This window comes from Oncorhynchus kisutch, linkage group LG30, assembly GCF_002021735.2.
Source record: "Oncorhynchus kisutch isolate 150728-3 linkage group LG30, Okis_V2, whole genome shotgun sequence".
Lineage (NCBI taxonomy): Eukaryota > Metazoa > Chordata > Actinopteri > Salmoniformes > Salmonidae > Oncorhynchus > Oncorhynchus kisutch.
In genome coordinates, this window is record NC_034203.2 from 17,872,548 (window position 1) to 17,891,591 (window position 19,044).

At 43.3% G+C, this 19,044-nt stretch overlaps 1 protein-coding gene across 2 annotated transcripts in view; it reads left to right on the forward strand.

The window, feature by feature from the left end:
* The window catches only part of LOC109875184 (extended synaptotagmin-2), a 51,191-nt gene that overhangs the window by 24,255 nt on the left and 7,892 nt on the right, over positions 1-19,044 (forward strand). For both annotated transcript variants that reach the window (XM_031809919.1, XM_020467411.2), the window contains exons 9-17: positions 8,243-8,363; positions 8,614-8,790; positions 8,900-8,985; positions 9,136-9,184; positions 9,284-9,373; positions 10,176-10,271; positions 14,503-14,577; positions 14,717-14,803; positions 18,448-18,597. In XM_031809919.1, the coding sequence (XP_031665779.1) occupies positions 8,243-8,363; positions 8,614-8,790; positions 8,900-8,985; positions 9,136-9,184; positions 9,284-9,373; positions 10,176-10,271; positions 14,503-14,577; positions 14,717-14,803; positions 18,448-18,597 (931 nt within the window). The remainder of the gene's footprint in view (positions 1-8,242; positions 8,364-8,613; positions 8,791-8,899; positions 8,986-9,135; positions 9,185-9,283; positions 9,374-10,175; positions 10,272-14,502; positions 14,578-14,716; positions 14,804-18,447; positions 18,598-19,044) is intronic.

A 19,044-nucleotide genomic window follows, 5' to 3' on the forward strand; every position in this document is an offset into this window, starting at 1 on the left:
AAATGTTGTGTCCCTAGCCTACACACAATACCCCATCATGTCAAAGTGGAATCATGTATTTAGACATTTTTACAAATTGAATTAAAAATAAAAAGCTGAAATGTCTTGAGTCAATAATTATTCAACCCTTTTGTTATGGTATGCCTACATGCCTACCAGGAGTAAAAATGTGCCTAACAAGTCGCATAAGTTGCAGACGTGATTTTTGAATGACTACCTCATCTCTGTACCCCACACATACCCCACACATACAATTATCTAAGTTCCCTCAGTTGAGCAGTGAATTTCAAACATTTATTTATTAATTACACTTTGGATGACGTATCAATACACCCAGTCAGTACAAAGATACAGGCATCCTTCCTAACTCAGTTGCCAAAGAGTAAGGAAACCGCTCAGGGATTTCACCATGAGGCCAATGGTGACTTTAAACAATTAGAGTTTAATGGCTGTTATCAGAGAACTGAGGATGGATCAACAACGGTCGTGTCTTTACTATCATTAACTGAAGACTTATAGTTTTTTTAACAAAGATTCTCTGTAATTAGTATTACGCGATTAGACTGATTAAACATGTAAATGTAATTAACTAGGAAGTTGGGGCACCAAGGAAAAATCTGACCAATTAGTCTTCGAATTAATGAATTATTTACTTAACCTCACGTTAGTCTCGTTCCAAACGAACCCAGTCTTCACTATGAGTCATCCATACATCAATTGTCTTAAATTATTTATTTATTACTAACTAAGTAATTCACAGAAAGGCATAAACAAACCAGTAAATATGGTTACATGAAATGATAGGAGAATGTGCCCTAGTGGGCTAAACTGGCATGGCGGCTTGTTAGACAAAAGGGGAAGTGGGGGGCGACTAAGTCACTACAGAGTGATAATTATAACAATTGGAATGCTAATCCTTTACACATGAACGCTCACTCATTCGGGAACAATTGCAATCAATATATATATTTACGCTCAGTGTGTCGTCTTGATCACTGGTGAAAGGTTTGTTTCTTTTGTGGAATTGTCCATCTCTCTCCCTCTTGGTTGTGGTTAGAGGGGATAGTTCAGAGTATCATTCATTAGTTTCGTTATAGAATAGATGTTTCGGCGGTTGTCATTCTTCGTGTTCAATGATACTGAATTCCTAGCTGCAGACTAGTAATTAATATCAAAGACTTGTTCTTATTCTGTCGGTATCGATAGTCTACGAGTTTAACCACGTGGTATGGTTAAAAGATTCAGCAATGGTCTACAACTTTTGTCCTCCTGATGGAGAAAAACATGGTCTGCAACCTGTAGCCATCTCGTAATTGAGGTAAGCTTGGTCTGCTGATCGAAAACCCGAGTGGGGTTTTTATTCGGAAGGGCAGAAAAGGGCTGTCCCAGGATGTCTGACGCTAACTGGGCTCAGGGGCAGTCCTCGGATTTAGTTCAAATCAAAAGGGAATTGTATTTTTCTTCATTAAACAGTCCAAAATCATTTTACACAATTATACAAACAGTATCATACTCACTCATTCATCTTATACAACAATTAGATGTAAACCTATATCTGAGGCTATTATATAAACAGTGTTATGGTAATGTGGCCACACCGTCTCCCATGAGCTTCCCCAAGTTGTGACAAATGGACCAGTTCGTAGCTGGATTCTTCATCGATATTTTATACTTAATCCGGAACATGAAATTTGTTCGTACCTCAAGTTCTGTTTTGTTCTCCATGAAAATCTACTCTCTCTCTATAGTGTGTGTCCATGAAGAGATCCTCAGGAATTTACGATGTCTCTCTGACCACAGCAACCTAGTTGAAGGAGGCAGGGAGAGGGGGATGGGGCTTGCTATACACAGAGGCCAAAGTCATGACACAACATTGTAGTTACTCCACACTACTAACCTAAATGACAGAGTGAAAAGAAAAAAGCATAAAGAGAATAAAACTATTCCAAAACATACATCCTGTTTGCAACAAGGCACTAAAACTGCAAAAATGTGGCAAAGAAATTAACTTTATGTCCAGAATACAGTTATGTTTGTGGCCAACACATCACTGAGTACCACTCTTCATATTTTTAAGCATGGTAAAAGAAAGGTCATATCTACTCAGTTTGCACAAAATTTGTCTTCCGCATTTAACTAACCCCTCTGAATCGGAGAGGTGTGGGGGGCTGCCTCAATCAACGTCCACGTCCTCGATGCCCGGGGAGCAGTTGTTGGGAGGGGTAAACTGCCTTGCTCAAGGATAGAACGGCATATTTTCCCATCTTACTGCCACAAGGATTCGAACAAGCAACCTTTCGGTTACTGTCCCAATGCTCTAAGCGCCAGGCTACCTGCCACATCATGTTTTGGATATGCTTGTCATCACCAAGGACTATAAGAGTTTTTTTTTTAGGATGAAAAGAAACAGAATAGAGCTAAGCACAGGCTAAATTCTAGAGGGAAACCTGGTTCAGTCTGCTTTCCAACAGACAGTGGGAGACATTCACCTGTCAGTAGGACAATAAAAAACACAAGGCCAAAAATACTGCTCCCGAGTGGCGCAGTGGCCTAAGGCACTGCATCTTTGTTCAAGAGGCATCACTACCGCCCCTGGTTTGATTCCAGGTTGTATCACATCCGGCTGTGATTGGGAGTCCCTTAGGTCGGCGCACTATTGGCCCAGTGTCGTCCGGGTTTGGCCGGGGTAGGCCGTCATTGTAAATATGAATTTGTTCTTAACTGACTTGCCTAGTTAAATAAAGGTTACACAAGTTTTTTTTAATACACTGGAGTTGCTTACCAAGACGACATTGAATGTTCCTGAGTAGCCTAGTTACAGTTTTGTACAAATATTGTACAATCCTGGTGTGCAAAGGTTGTGTCTACACCTGACACATACATGTGACTTCTGCTATCAGAATAAAAAGATTGCATTGAAAAGACGGGTCTAGATGCACAAAAGTCACATTGTGGTCTGATTGTGTTCAGATCTGGCTGACCACTTCAGGAGGTGGTCAGGGATGCATTGTGTGCAGATTTCTCCTCAGTTTGGACACAATCAGGCTACCGAACGCGCGTACTGTGGGCGACGTCATCAGCACTCCTCCCACAAGTCTCCAGAAAACATGTGTTTTGGGACCGAGAGACACCTTTTCGTTCTAACGTTGGAGTAAGTACATTCCTAGTATGTGGGGACCTGTTTGCTGGCCTCATAAATGCTAGCCAGATAGCTAATATTTCGAAAAACAATTTTTAGTTGTGTTATCATATTTAGCCTATTCCACCGTTTTGTGGAATGCATACTGGCATTTGAATATAGGGAACGGACACAATGTGGACACGAATGTAAATGTAGATGCAGGACATGTTCGGAATTCCATGATCAGAACATCAGAATACAATAGCTGCATGACCTTTCAAGTCTAGACACACAGCCTCATAGACTTACTCACTGCTGTATTCGCTGCTGAATGTGATTTTAACATGTATTGACTCAGGGGTGTGAATACCTAATGTAAATGAGATTTCTGTATTTCAACTTTCACAAAATTCTAAGAACATGTTTCCACTTTGTCATTATAGGGTATTGTGTGTAGATGGGTAAAAAATATATTAGAGGCAACCATTTTTAATGTGTTCACCACTTACCAGGGATGAAGGGAGGAGGAGGGGAAGGTATCTATATCTATCATGTAGTTCATTGTGCCAGTGAAAGGCTAAAAGCTGATTTGGCTTAATAGGCTGTTTTGATTCAGCACGGGGCTGGCTCCTGTGCCAGGCATGAAAATAGCTCTGTCCCTCCTGTGACGACAACCAGGGTTGCGTCTCAAATGACAGCCTATATCCTTATATATTGCACTACTTTTAACCGGGGCCTGGAATAGGGTAGCATTTGGGACACAAACAAGGCAAGACAAACAGACAGGAGGAAACATGAACATGAAGGCCTAATTGCTGTGGAGAGAGGGCCAGGTGGCAGCTTTTAGGGCCGGGAGGGAGGGAGGGAGGGAGTGATGGTGGTGCTGGTGAGGTATGAATGTCAACACTCTCTCACCATTTTGAGGAAGTGTGTGTGTGTGTGTGATAATAGCCATTTATACCTACCATGGTTTAACACAGGCTGATCCACTCTTTCAGACCGAGCTGAAATCTGTGGGAGATGTGGAGGGGGAATGGTCATCATGGCTCTCTCTGGGTGTGTTCCAAATTATTCCCTATATACAGTAGAGCACTACTTTTGACCAGGACCCATAGAGAATAGGGTACCATTTGGGATGTATGTATCCCCTGTTGCTGTGTGTTAGAAGTAGTCGTACGCCACTGTGAGGTCACAGCGCCATGAGGTCATGCATTAGCAGCTCTACGCAAGGCAGCCATGTGGTAGATGGTGTGCTACTAGAGGAAAAGTAGCTATCACATAAAGTCCCTTCCAAATGTATTTGGACAGTAAAGCTAACATGTTTAATTGTGTGCAAGGGATATGGGACCAAATACTTGAATACTTGAATGGTGGGACTAGATGCATGCATAAAGTGCTTTAATTTCTAAATGGTAAAACCAATATGTATGAACATACTCATTACCCTAAAATGAAACCTGTACTGTCACCTAAAATGAAACATTCTATCTCAAATCTAAAATGCTGGAGTATACAGTCGTGGCCAAAAGTTTTGAGAATGACACAAATATAAATTTTCACAAAGTCTGCTGCCTCAGTTTGTATGATGGCAATTTGCATATACTCCATGTTATGAAGAGTGATCAGATGAATTGAAATTAATTGCAAAGTCCCTCTTTGCCATGCAAATGGACTGAATCCCCCCAAAACATTTCCACTGCATTTCAGCCCTGCCACAAAAGGGGGCATGGCCAGGAAACTCCCCAGACCTTAATCCCATTGAGAACTTGTGGTCAACCCTCAAGAGGTAGGTGGGCAAACAAAAACCCACAAACTCCAAGAATTGATTATCCAAGAATGGGCTGCCATCAATCATGATGTGGCCCAGAAGTTAATTGACAGAATGCCAGGGCGGATTGCAGAGGTCTTGAAAAAGAAGGGTCAAAAATGCAAATATTGACTCTTTGCATCAACTTAATTTAATTGTCAATAAAAGCCTTTGACACTTATGAAATGCTTGTAATTATACTTCAGTATTCCATAGTAACATCTGACAAAAATATCTAAAGACACTGAAGCAGCAAACTTTGTGAAAATTAATATTTGTGTCATTCACGACTGTAGAGCCAAATACTGTATACAATTTTAGCTTCCCTGTCCAAATACACATGGAGGGGAGTGTACTGTACATCCACTACTATACCCCAGAGCTAGCTTGTTTCAACATTTCACAACTCTAGTTCTGTTCAATAGCCTTCTCATTTGGGGGTGTTTTAACCCGTTACACTCGTGGGGATTGACCTGTATGGATAGGGCTAAATGGAAATGTTTCCAACAGTAGAAATATGAACAGCGTAAGCATGGTAGCAGTTGAAAAGAAACAGTTTGGAGGTTATGGGAAAATGATTAGACCAACGTTGAGGTCACAACAGTTCACCTGACACAAGACTGAATCCAAACACGACAATGTTGATTTTATGTGCATTTTACGTTTACTGTACTTTTCGCCGCATTTGTTGATAACGAAATCAGAAAATACTCTGGATACATTCAGTAGCATGATAAGAAAATTCCTGGAAAATTTGGTAGCTGCAATCCAAAACTGGCCCATTTATTATAAATTGCAATATGGGTCATTTGAAAGCTTGTTCTATTGCCAAAATGACTAGCTAAGTTATAAATGAGTGCATTCAGGTGTGCCGCGGTGAATTCTCTTCACAATAGACAAACAGGCTCATTCTGTTCAGAACAGCCCAGGGTTTGACACCATGTCATCTTGTAACTGTACATCACACATAGTACAGTATTAATGTTTATGATCACTATGAGTTTCATGATATGGAAATGTGAAATGCACATTTTAAATCACGTGTGTTTGGCTTGTATGACGTCAAAGCTGTATTTATTACAATTGCCATCTTTCAAAATACATAGATTCCTTTTTAATTTACAGCATTTCCCTCACTTGGACAATTTGGCAAAAGTTGCCCCATTAGCAGGATGAATGGGGGCAACTTCTTGACCCGTGCGGTGCTCAAGTTCAGAACGGTTCAGAACAGCTGTCAGTCAAAACCCATACAGCACTGTGAAGCGCAGATCCTGAACGCTGACATCATTCATAGAATGTTACTGTACAGCCACTGCGTTTCAATTTAGGCGCGTGTCAATGCCATTTTCAACCAGTATACATACGGGTACAGGTGTAAATGGCTACCTATAAAACTTATCTGCAAGTGATATATATATATATTTTTGTAACCTTTATTTAACTAGGCAAGTCAGTTAAGAACAAATTCTTATTTTCAATGGTGGCCTAGGAACAGTGGGTTAACTTCCTTGTTCAGGGGCAGAACAACATATTTTTTACCTTGTCAGCTCGGGGAGATTTGATCTTGCAACCTTTCGGTTACTGGCCCAACGCTCTAACCACAAGGCTACCTGCCGCTCCAATGCTCACTTATGCCAAACAAAATTGGGGTCAAATAAAAACAAAGACCAGTCGGAAACGTCAATACAGTTGTCCAGGTCATTCTCCCTGGAACATACTGTTAGAAGTGACCAACACGCCACACATACAGGATTGTCATTGTAGTGCAGTGGGCCATCCAGAAATTTGAATGGGGCCATTTGAATATACTTCATTCAATGAAGAGACATGTATAGGCCTGCATGGCTGTGGTGGTTTGGTAGATAATGTGCCCTGATCAAGGTCCACAACTAAACAAATGAGTATGGTGTCTGGTGTGTCATTTTTGTTTTGGTATGAGACACTGTGGGTTTGAGAGACTCCGCCCTGTGAAATGTAGCCTTCCTCGTTTTACAGGTTTGAAGGAAACACCAGTGTGTGGGTGTTGAACCTGAAACCTGCCCAACCCTGCCTTACTCCGAGCTTTTCGTGTGGGTGGGTGTGTGTGTGTGTGTGTGTGTGTGTGTGTGTGTATGGTGTGTACAGACAGAGAGAGGGGGTTCTGTGTACAGGGCTCAGGTTTCCTCTGGTGGGATTTGCATCTCCTTCTAAAACAGCAGGTACCTCCGGTCACCCGAGTGTTTGTGTAGTGTGTGTTTTGCTTTCTGGGAATGGAAGTTGTTGCTCCCACTCCCTCAGCACACACACACGCTCGGCGTCTAAAAAGTTCAATTGTAGTTTTGCTGAGCTTTTCCTACAAACGGACGAAAAAGAAAGGACTGAGCGCAAAATGCATAGTCACTTACATTTGTTACTAATAAGCTTTGTTGAAAAAGTATAGCAGCTGAACACCAGCAATGAATGAATTCCTTCTGCAGATAAACTCAGACGTGAAGGCTGGCCTCCACATATTTCCGATACACACGTTCTCACCAAAAACAACCTTTTATAGACGTAACAGAATATTGTAACCTAAGAGGAGTTTTGAGGAAGGGATGGGGGAGGCTCTGCTGAACAATTCAACCCAGCTCTGAGGGACTAACACCCAACTGAGAGAATTCTCCATTCACTACAATGCTGCCATCTAGTGGGCATTAGAGAAACTGAACATTGAGTCTGGTTTGGATTCATCCTTTATAATCAGCTTCATCTTGGCTCTGGTTGAAATACATGTAGGCCTTGTTTAACTTGTGGTTGGGCTGCTCTCTAGAGTTCAGAGTGACAGTGCCCTTGGCTTCTGCTGTCACACATCGACTGAATCCCAAATGGCACCCTTTATCCTATATAGCGCATTAATTTTGATCCAGCCCCACAGGGCTCTGGTCAAAAGTAGTGCACTATAGGGAATAGGGTGCCAGTTGGGACACTGACATAGTGACCCCTCCCCCTACTCTCCACCTGCCAATGGAAGACCAGAATTGAATTGTATTTGCCTGAACCCCATAAACCATCCAACACCCCCCAATCTGCTGACAGAACTGTGGTGATCCCTGTGATGGCCTGTACACTGCTGTGTAGCCTCTTCTGCTTGGCTATCAGTCTCGAAAGTCACCAGATCACTGTTAAGTGTCAGCGCTACAGGGCTACAAGACACTGAGTAGTGCACTATATAGGGAATAGATTGCTTTTTGGTTGAAACGGGATGGAGGTATAATGAGCCTAACTAGATGGTTTTTTTCTATCTGTGTCTCCTGTCCTGTGTGTGTTATAGCCTGTGTCTCTTTATCCCCCGTTAGTGGCCTGTGTGATAACCTGATCCAGGACATCATCTACAGCTACCTGGTCCTGCCTAACCGCATTACCATTCCTCTGGTGGGAGAGGCTCAGCTCTCTCAGCTTCGCTTCCCAATACCTAAGGTAGGGAGGGACGGACGGACGATTCCCACTAATCACACACACTACACTGAGTCTGAAAGCAAGACACACATTCCACTGTATGAAGCCAAACCTGATTAACGAATTGACAAATTTCCCACTGTTGTTTTGCTATGTTGAAATGCAATCCATCCCAAATGGCATTATTGAATTCCAATGTTGTTAATGTAATATATTAAATCACTATGAGATATGTATGAACTCAGTGATGTTGATCTCGCTCTCCTCCCAGGGCGTCCTGAGGATTCACTTCCTAGAGGCCCAGGACCTGTTAGCTAAGGATGTGTTCCTGGGAGGGATAATAAAGGGCAAGTCAGACCCATACGGGGTCCTTCACATCGGCAACCAGCTGTTTCGGAGCAAGGTGATCAAGAAGACCGTCAATCCCAAGTGGCACGAAGTCTATGAGGTAGAGACAACATTTTTAAACATCCACAAAGTGGTTCAGGAAGATTTCTTAAGATAATTATGTTGGGAAAGATTTATTTGGTCTTTGAACGTGTGAATGTGACCTTCAGGCTATGGTGTATGAAAACTCAGGACCACAGAACCTGGAGATAGAGCTGTTTGATGAGGACACTGACCAGGATGATTTCTTAGGAAGGTAAGTGATACATCCTAATCCTTTAGGATCCTTCCTGAGCCATCAAAATCACTTGAACGTCATGCATGATTTCTGCTGTAGCACATAAAGCGATCGTGTATCAGCCACTCTCTCCAATGAACTCACAGCATGTGTATATTTGCCTTGCAGGTTATTGGTAGATATCGCTGAACTTCAGAAGGAACAGAAAGTTGATGAGGCAATGTGTATTTTGTTTTGACTCCTTTCTCAATAGAAACACTCAATTGTAAATATATGTGATCATCCAGCACACTGAATTCCTTCTGTTCCGTTCCAGTGGTTTGTCTTGGAGGAAGGGGATACCGGAAAGCTGCACTTAAAACTGGAGTGGCTGTCTCTGCTTCCCACTCGTGAAAATCTTGATCAGGTACCGCTTTTCATCTACTTAGCACCCCATTCCCTATATAGTGCAATACTTCTGACCAGGACCCATAGGGAGTAGGGTGCCATTTGGGACACAGGTAGATCAGTCTGTATGTTAATGAGTTTTCAGGCCTTCAGCTATAAGACACTTAACATGAATAGGTCTACATATTCCTCCATCCACTGGAGAGAGAGTAGATTAAACATGTAGATTAGAGGGATAGATCAGGGAATCCACGAGGGACTGCTCACCCTGTTTGAGCTCTGTAGTTCTTATTCTTATTGAGCTCTGTAGTTCCATCCGTCCACTCCACAGGAGGTTGGTGGCACCTTAATTGGGGAGAACGGGCTCGTGGTAATAGCTGGAGTGGTATTGGTGGAATGGCATCAAATCCATCAAACGCATGGTTTCCAAGTGTTTGGTGCCTTCCATTTGCTCCGTTCCAGACATTATTATGTCCACTCATAGATCCCTGTAACACCAAATGGTACCCTGTTCCCTATATAGTGAATTACTTCAGACCAGTGCCTATAGGGTTTTAGTCAAAAGTAGTGCACCAAATAGGGAATCGTGTACCATTTGGCACACAAACTTCTCCAGTTTCTCCAGTCCATTATGTCAGTGCTGATGAGACACATCGTTCTGAGACACATCATTCTATGTTTGACCAACAGAACAGATTGCTCTTAATACAGTATATTGGACTAGTGTTCTGTCTAGGGGGAGTACATCAAGCTGTCTCACACTACAGTAACTACTGTGCTGACTATTTACTCTGTCCGTGTCCTCTCCCGCTCTCTCCCAGGTGCTGACCAGCAACAAGGTTGATAAAGGACAGGCTAATGCTGACCTGTCGTCTGCCCTGCTGGTGGTCTTCCTGGACTCGGCAAGGAGCCTCCCTGTAAGTCACTCCACCTGTGGTAAAGTCACTAGAAGAATAGGAAAAAGCACAAGAGCTACTGTATGCTTAAGATTGATGAGCCGTTCTGCTTGGGCTAATGTGTAGCAGAGAAAAACATCATGCATTGGGACCGTTATAATTAGAACTCGGATGGGGAAACACACTACATTGCCTTACTGTATCTCCGCACAACTTATTTGACCTGATAGTTATGAGATGGCCATGTCAAGTTTTCTGCTGGCCACAAAACATAATACTTTATTGTGCCAGTCTACCAGTCATGAGATGGTATGAACCACCCAGTTCACCCCAGCTTCTCCCACCTGCCTCCTCTGACTGCTCTCCTGTTTGATCTCCTTCCCTTCCCCTCTCATGATCATGTTAATATCCTCTACCTCTCTTCCCTCAGTCTGGTCACTCACACTAATAGTCTGCCAAAGTGATACATTATTGTACCTCAAGTTGTCTTTCTATTACACCTGTGAAATAACATCATTAGTTTTGGCTCTATTTGCATAAATGCATCGCATAGGCAAACCCTGCTTCACACGTCTCTTTTTAGACTCCTTCTCTTTGCTTTCTTCTCTCCTTTTCCCCCCTTCTCTGAAGAGTGTGTTCAAGGGGAACTTGGGTTCTGGCTACTTTAAAAGAGCGGAGAGCTTCGGGCCTAGTCTTTAGTGAGAATACTGCCTCTCTCTATAGGACCTTTATATGTGAGTCCTCTGGCATATTGCATCCTAGTTTTATTTTGCCACAGTGGGATGTTTTTGGTACTGACGATTGAAACACAGTAACTACTTGTGGCCAATAAGCATGTTGATTGTCATATGATTGATTTATGCATGAATGAAGAAAAAAGTATATTTTGACAGTTGTTAGGTTCTAATTTTTCAGAGTAAATAACCCACGGACACTAGAGAAGCATTAACCAAGTTTATTCTTCCAAAAGGTTCTGTTCAGCTGAAAACAGACAGCTAAAGACTTCAGACGGTTTATATACATCCTACTTAAAACACTCCCTCTCTCCAATCATTAGTTTATGCCCAAGAGAAAGAAGGTAACCAGATACTAACCCTGATTACTCCCTTAAGGGGAACTGACCTCCCCCGTCACTTCCTAATCCACAGATATCCATCTGTCTTCCCTATATCAACACATCGCTCTCCTCTCCTCCATCAAACACATTCCAAAGCCTTCTGGCTTTTTACAGATTCTTTCTATTCAAGGCTTTGTCTCTATCATTTATTTAATATCTCAATGTTCAAAGTTTAGCCGATTCCAACACAGTAATGCTGTCAGTCATGATTATGGGCATGCCTTGTATAAGATATCTAAACAAAAGAAAGGGGCTTGTTAGCGAGACCTCTCTGTGGATTGCTTTCCCTCCATCCCGCTCACCCAGCCATTCCTAGCCCGTTGGTGAGTTGTTGCCTCGGCAACAAACACTCTCACTAGAGGGCAGCATTTGATCGTCTCCACAGTTTACATGGGACTCTCACCCTGCCCAGTCCAGACATAATTGATCTCAGAGCAGCTCCCGACTCCAATATCCTCTAACGCACACCTCCCAAATCAAATAAAACCACAGTTCTTAGTCTAAAATCCTTTAAACTCAGCCTGTCATCATTGACATGACTTGTCAAGACCAGTGGTGGCTGGTACCACTTTAAATCGGAGGATGATCTCATTGTAATGGATGGAATGGAATAAATGGAATGTTACCGAACACTTCGAACACATTACTATGAGCCGTCCTCACCTCACCAGCCACCATTGATGCTAACTATGTAGTCAACAACAAGAATGTAATTTGTAACAACAACACAGAATGAATAGGTAATATTATACAGAATGCAAGGATATTATGCAAAGTACAGAATGTAATGCTTCACTCTGGATAAACATTTCATTTGTACTGTGGATTAATTTGTTGCTAGAAATTATATCTGTGTTCTATGAAAGTACTCATCAAGAGATTGACTCTATTCCATTTACCCATCGAGATAATACAGTATCTGGAATGACTTAGATGTACACTAAACAAAAGTAAACGCACCATGTGTTACAGTTCATATAAAGGATATCCATCAATTGAAATAAATAAATGAGGCCCTTTTCTATGGATTTCACATGACCTGGGAATTCAGATACGGGATGTGGATCAGAAAACCAGTCAGTATCTGGTGTGACCACTATTTGCCTCATGCAGCGCGACACATCTCCTTCGCATAATGTTGATCAAGCTTTTGATTATGGCCGGTGGGATGTTGTCCCACTTCTCTTCAAAGCCTTTTGCCAAGTTGCTGGATATTGACAGGAACTGGAACACACTGTTGTACACGTCGATCCAGAGCATCACAAACTTGCTCAATGAGTGACATGGTGAGTATGCAGGCCATTGAAGAACTGGGACATTTTCAGCTTCCAGGAATTGTGTGCAGATCTTTGCGATATAGGGCTGTGCATTATCATGCTGAAACATGAGGTTATGGTAGTGGATGAATGGCAGGACAATGGGCCTCAGGGTCTTATCACAGTATCTGTGATATCTGTGCATTCAATTTGCCATCGACACAATTGTGTCCGTTGTCCATAGCTTATGCCTGCCCATACCATAGCCCCGCCTCCAAACTCTTGTCACAACATTGACAGTAAACCGCTCAAGGATACCGCTCAAGACCCTGGTGAGGATGTAGATGAGCTTCCCTGAAACGGTTTCTGACAGTTTCATCAGATGTTTGGGTGGCTGGTCTCAAGACGATTCCACAAGTGAAGAAGCCTGATTTGAAGTTCCTGGATTGGGATGGTGTCACGTGGTCTGCTGTTGAGAGGCCGGTTTTATGGTAGAGAAATGAGCGTTAAATGATCTTGCAACAGCTCTGCTGGACATTCCTGCAGTCAGCAGGCCAATTTCACGTGCCCTCAAAACCTGAGACATCTGTGGCATTGTGTTGTGTGACAAAACTGCAAATTTTTAGATTGGCCTTTTTATTGTCCCCAGCACAAGACGCAGCTGTGTGATGATCATGCTGTTTAATCAGCTTCTTGATATGCCACACCTGTTTAGGTGGATGGATTATTTTAGAGAAGGAGAAATGCTCAACATAGGGGTGTAACAATTTGGTGCACCATACCACTTTATATGTTGTATTCATATTTTGCGCAATCCTTTAGAATTCAACCATGACGGTTTGAAGAAGGCCTCAGTCAGTAAGGCCATCTAGGTAATGTAACAACCATGCATGCAGAGCCAGACAGACAGTGAGGAGGACTAGAGGCCCTGTTTGAGTATCTTAGAAAGCACCATTCCCGTAGCACAGTAAGACTGGTGAAAGCCATGGAGTCGAAGCTATGTTTTCATCTGTCCACTCACTTACAGATGCATTCTTAAGGTATTGTAACAGGGCCTAGACACACACTGCAGTTGGCCCTGTGACCAGAGAATAACACTTTAGTAGTGGAACCAAATACAGTACCATTTTGTTTGGCTGGGTGTGTTATCTGTTAGGACATGGATTTGTATTGATCCGTTTCCTGAGTACCAATCGGTTGATTATTATGAAGTAATAAGCAATTTGTAAAAGTGGAAAGCAATTCAGTTGATTAGACTAGCATAGACTGTATTGATTGTTTATATCCCAGTGAGTAATATTGCTTACAAGTTGTTTCCCACCCATATATTCCTACAGGAGCATTCAAAATGCCTTGCATGTTGTTTTGGGTTCCTTGTTTTGTGTTATTAATTAACAAACCCCAAACTGTTTGGACTTAAACTGCCTTCCATGCACCGTATTCTAATATTCTGATGATGTACGAGATAATTAACACACCAAGAACATCTACCTTTATATAAGTGTTTCCTCGCTTCCAATTTCAACTATATTTCCTGCTGTTACGGGTTTTCTATAGACAATTATGTAACTACTCTACTTCCTGATCTCCAGTTTGAAGGCTTCGATATTTCGCCAATAAGGGATGAATATGGGGCCTTAAATCAGGCCACTTTTTTGATTTTTATTAACAGAATCTTTATTTCAGAAAAATAGAACAGTTTTATAATACAACCATTCTAAATTTGGGATGCTCCATAATTTAAGTTAACCAATATTTCTATGTGTGTATATTAAATCTGATTAGACAAGGATAGGGCGATTTTAAAGTAATACCGATGAAGTTAACATCTCACAGTTCAAGAGGTTGTGTGTGTTTACACCTGTTCTTTCCGTTTCAGTCTGGTAAAAAAGTGGGCAGCATCCCGAATCCTTTTGTCCATTTCACAGTCGGGCACAAAACGTACGACAGCAAGGTAAGCCAACAGGCCATGTTTCCTACTCTATAGTTCCCATAGATTTGTATAATTATATAAACAACACTGCAATGCCATGTGAATAGCATATTCCTGGTCGTTTTCACTGCCTCTAACATGGACCTTTTTCCCCAACCAGACGAGGTATAAGACCAACGAGCCTGTATGGGAGGAGGCCTTCCCTTTCCTCATCCACAACCCAAAATGCCAAGAGCTGAAGATTGAGGTATGGGTTGTAGGCATGCTTTTCCTACTGAGTGACCTCATTGCTTACCATTTAGTTTGACCTCTATGGCTATACGTTTAACATTTATCATTTATCCGACACTCTTATTCAGAGCGACTTAGTTTGTGCATTCCTCCTAAGATAGCTAGGTAGGAACATAGAAAGTGCAGGTTCAGGTTTTTTTTGGGGGGGGGGTGGGGGTTAGTCGAGTTGAAGAGGAGGATTATTTAAGACACTTTGAAGATAGGGTTTGAGGTTTTCGGAAGATGAGCAGGGACTCTGCTGTCCTAGCTTCAGGGGGAAGCTGGTTCCACCATTGGGGTGCCAGTACAGAGATGAGCTTGGACTGGGCTGAGAGGAAAGTGCCCTCCTATGGTGCCCCCCCAGGTCTCTTGGGAGGGCCAAGAGACCTGGGGTGGCAGAATGTGTGCTCGGATTGGGGTGTAGGGTTTGAGCATAGTGTAAAGGTAGAGAGGGGAAGTTCCTCTCGCTGTTCTGTAGGTAAGCATCATGCTCTTGTAGTGGCTGCACCTTCAACTGGAAGCCAGTGGAGTGTGCGGAGGAGCGGGGTAACATGGAAAAGTGAGTTTCAGTAGTCCAGATAAGATGACAAGTGCCTGGATTAGGACCTGCACCACTTCCTGTGTGAGGTAGGGTCATACTCTACGGATGTTGTAGAGCATGAACCTGCAGGAGCGGGTCACTGCTTTGATGTTTGCAGAGAACAACCGAGTGCTGTCCAGGGTCAAGTCAAGGTTCTTTGCACTCTGGCACTCTCTTTGCACTCCACACTGTGGAGTTGTCGACCGTGATGGAGAGGTCTTTGAGTGGGCAGGCCTTCCCCGGAAGCAAGATGAGCTCCATCTTGTTGAGCTTGAGGTGGTGGCCCGACATCCAAGTTGAGATCTGCCAGGCAGGCAGAGATGCGTGTTGCCACCTGGGTGTCAGAAGGTGCCAAGTAGTTGAGTGTCGGCTGCATAACAATGATTGGCGAGACCATGTGAGGATATGACTGAGCCAAGTGACTTGGTGTATAGATTGAAGAGGGCCTAGAACCAAGCCCTGGGGGACACCAGGAGTGATAGTATGTGGTGCAGACACAGATAGCGGCCTGCCAGGGAGGATGCAATCCAAGAGTGTGCAGAGCTTGAAACGCCCAGCCCTGAGGGTGGAAAGGAGGATCTGATGGTTCACGGTGTTGAAGGCAGCGGATAGATCTAGGAGGATGAGAACAGAGGAAAGAGAGTCAGCTTTGGCAATGCAGAGAGCCTCTGTGGCACAGAGAAGCGCTCTTCTCTGTTGAGTGACCCGTTTTGAAGACAGACTGGTTAGGGTCAAGAAGATTGTTCAGAGAGATAATGAGAAAGTTGATCAGAGACAGCACACTCAATTGTTTTGGAAAGAAAACAAGGGATACAGGTCTATAGTTTTTGATGTCAGATGAGGGGAGCGACTCGGGCCATTTTGAAGTCAAGAGGGGACGCAGCCAGTGATGAGAGGAATGGGAAAAGGTCTCCAGAGATTGCCTGGAGGAGGGGATAAGGTCGAGAGGGCAGGTTGTCGGGTAGCCAGTCATCTGGAGAGAGGGGAGAAAGAGGTCAAGGGTAGTTCTCTGTGAGTGAGACCAGTGGACTCAATAGGCTGAGTGAGTAGCGGATGTCGTCAACCTTCTTTTTAAAGTGGTTGACAAAGTCGTCCACAAAGAGTGAGGGAAAAGGATTAGGGAGGGGGATGGGATGGAGGAGAAGGTAGAATAGTTTTTTCTAGTGTTCGAGGCAGAAGCTTGAAATTTAGAGTGATAGAAAGTGGCTTTAGCAGTGGAGACAGAGGACGAGAAGGTAGAGAGGAAGGAGTGAAAAGATGATAGGACCTCCAGAAGAGTCGTTGCCCGCAGCCCTGTTCTGTAAGCTCACAATGCCACGCAGCAAGAAGGGAGGGCCAAGCCGGCCTGAAGGAATGCGAGTCAGGATGGGGAAAGTGAGTAGAATAGGGTCGACGAGGCAAAATCAGGAGACCGGAGGAAGAAGGATTTAGGATGAGGGAGAAATGATAGGAGAGAGAGCAAAGATTGCGACGGCACATGAGCATGGGTAGGGGCTTAGGGGTTAGGGTTGGAGACAAAAGGAAACACAAAGTAGTGATCAGAGATCTGGAGGGGATGTAGCAGTGAGATAAGTAGGCGAGCAGCCTCTAGTAAAGATGAAGTCAAGCGTATTGCCTGCCTTGTGAGTTGAAAGGGGGAGGTCAAAAGAGGAGAAAGAAATTAATAGAAGGCAGATGTCAGGAGGTTGAAGTCGCCAAGTACGAAGAGCGGTGAGCCATCGTCAGGAAATGACCTTATCAAAGTGTCAAGCTCATTGAGGAACTCTCCAAAGGCACCTGGTGGGTGATAGATGACAATTTTAAGCTTGAGTGGAGAAGTGACAGTGACGGCATGGAATTCAAATGAGGAGATGGACAGGTGAGAGGGAGAAAATATAAAATCTCCACTTAGGAGTAATTAGTAGGTCTGTGCCACCACCGTAGTCAGATGATGAAAGAACAGCTGGAGTAACAGTGTTCTCTGGGGTGATCCATGTCTCCGTCAGGGACTAAAGGGCAGCAGAGGCTGTGATGAACTCTGTGTTCTTGACCGCAGATCGGCAGTTTCAAATGCTGCCAGTGACCCGGAATTCCACATAGGTTGTGCGCCAGGGTACACTAAATTAGAAGGGTTGCAGCCAAGGGGTGGGGAGCGTCTGTAAAGCCTACAGGGAGAGGAGCGAACAGGTATAGAAAACACACATCGTTGCCAAAGCGACAAAAGGGCAAAATGAGATCATCAGAAAATAACTGGGTAAAATATTAAAGTGAGAGAGTGGGGTGGAGCCTTCCTCTTTCCTTCTTCAAAGAACCTGGCAGAACAGTCTTTGTTTCGGCGATGGTCTGACAGCTGCCGCTGAGAAACCAGGGGGAGACTGAAGTACTAACACTAATTGTCTAGCAGCGGTGGAGAGCATACCTCCCTCTACTAATTGCTGATTGCCTAGGAGAGGTGAAACCACTTTTCCTCCAATACAGCCACTTACTAAAACAAGTCACAAATTGCCCTGCTCCTTAATCCTGGTTGATGTGTCAACAGCTTTCTGCAAAAGTCAGCAGTTCACACACCAAGTAGGCTACTGGGAAGACGGGTGTGACCTTACAGTTGATTTTGACAAAGGTGGGATTACGGTGGGATTCTAGTGTGAGACTGAGCCAATTATTATTATTATTATTATTATTTATTTTTTAAAGAGTGGGTGTCCCAAATTCCACCTTATTCCATATTTAGTGCACTCTATACCAATAGGGCTCTTGTCAAAAGTTACTGCACCAAATAGAGTATTAGAGTATTTGTGACACACACTATGGCTACTGTATGGCCTTACAGATGATTTAGTGTGATTATGGTGTGGGATTTAGCTGATTTTTGTCTGCTCGTTTACAAAACTCAGCATGTCTGTGAAATTCGGTGTGCACGGAGCATGAGAGGGAATTTCGGGTCTGTAAATTCCAGCTACTGTAGTACCTGTGCACTGCCTATTTGTAAGTGCACTAGAATTTACAGTAACTTGACACAAACTTCTGCTTTCATATAAAAAAACCACGTGCCCCCCTTTCAGGTAAAGGATGAGAAACATGATTGTTCCCTGGGGATTCTGAGCCTGCCCCTAACCCGTCTCCTAGAGGCTGAGGACATGACGCTGCACCAGCGCTTCGATCTCAAGAGCTCTGGGACTAGCTCCACCATCAAGATGAAGATGGCACTGAGGGTAAGGGTCCATGAGGGTTCGAATAGGGCTCTTATAGTCATGCACATGTGTCTGCATCCCAAATAGCACCCTATTCCCTATGTACAGTGGTTCCTCAATTAAAAGTTGCGTAATACTGCGGTATAGCGTGGTACGGTGTGTTACTGTGCTTGCCGTTAATGCTCGTTTGAACCACCAGAGAGCAGCTTTGAGCACATCTACGCTTGAGGAAAGATCATCATGGCATGCAATTGTGAATACACTTCATGGTTAAAATGTAAATCTATATATAATTGTATGCACACATCTGTTAATACAATCAGTGTTTGCTTCTTTGCTCACATCATTTGACCACTGCAGTTTGAGATGATATTACAAAAAGAAAATTCATTTTACAGTAGCCTATGTTGGCCTATAGCCTACTGCACCTAAAACATCCGTTAATACAAGTCCTTCAAAAGTGGAAAT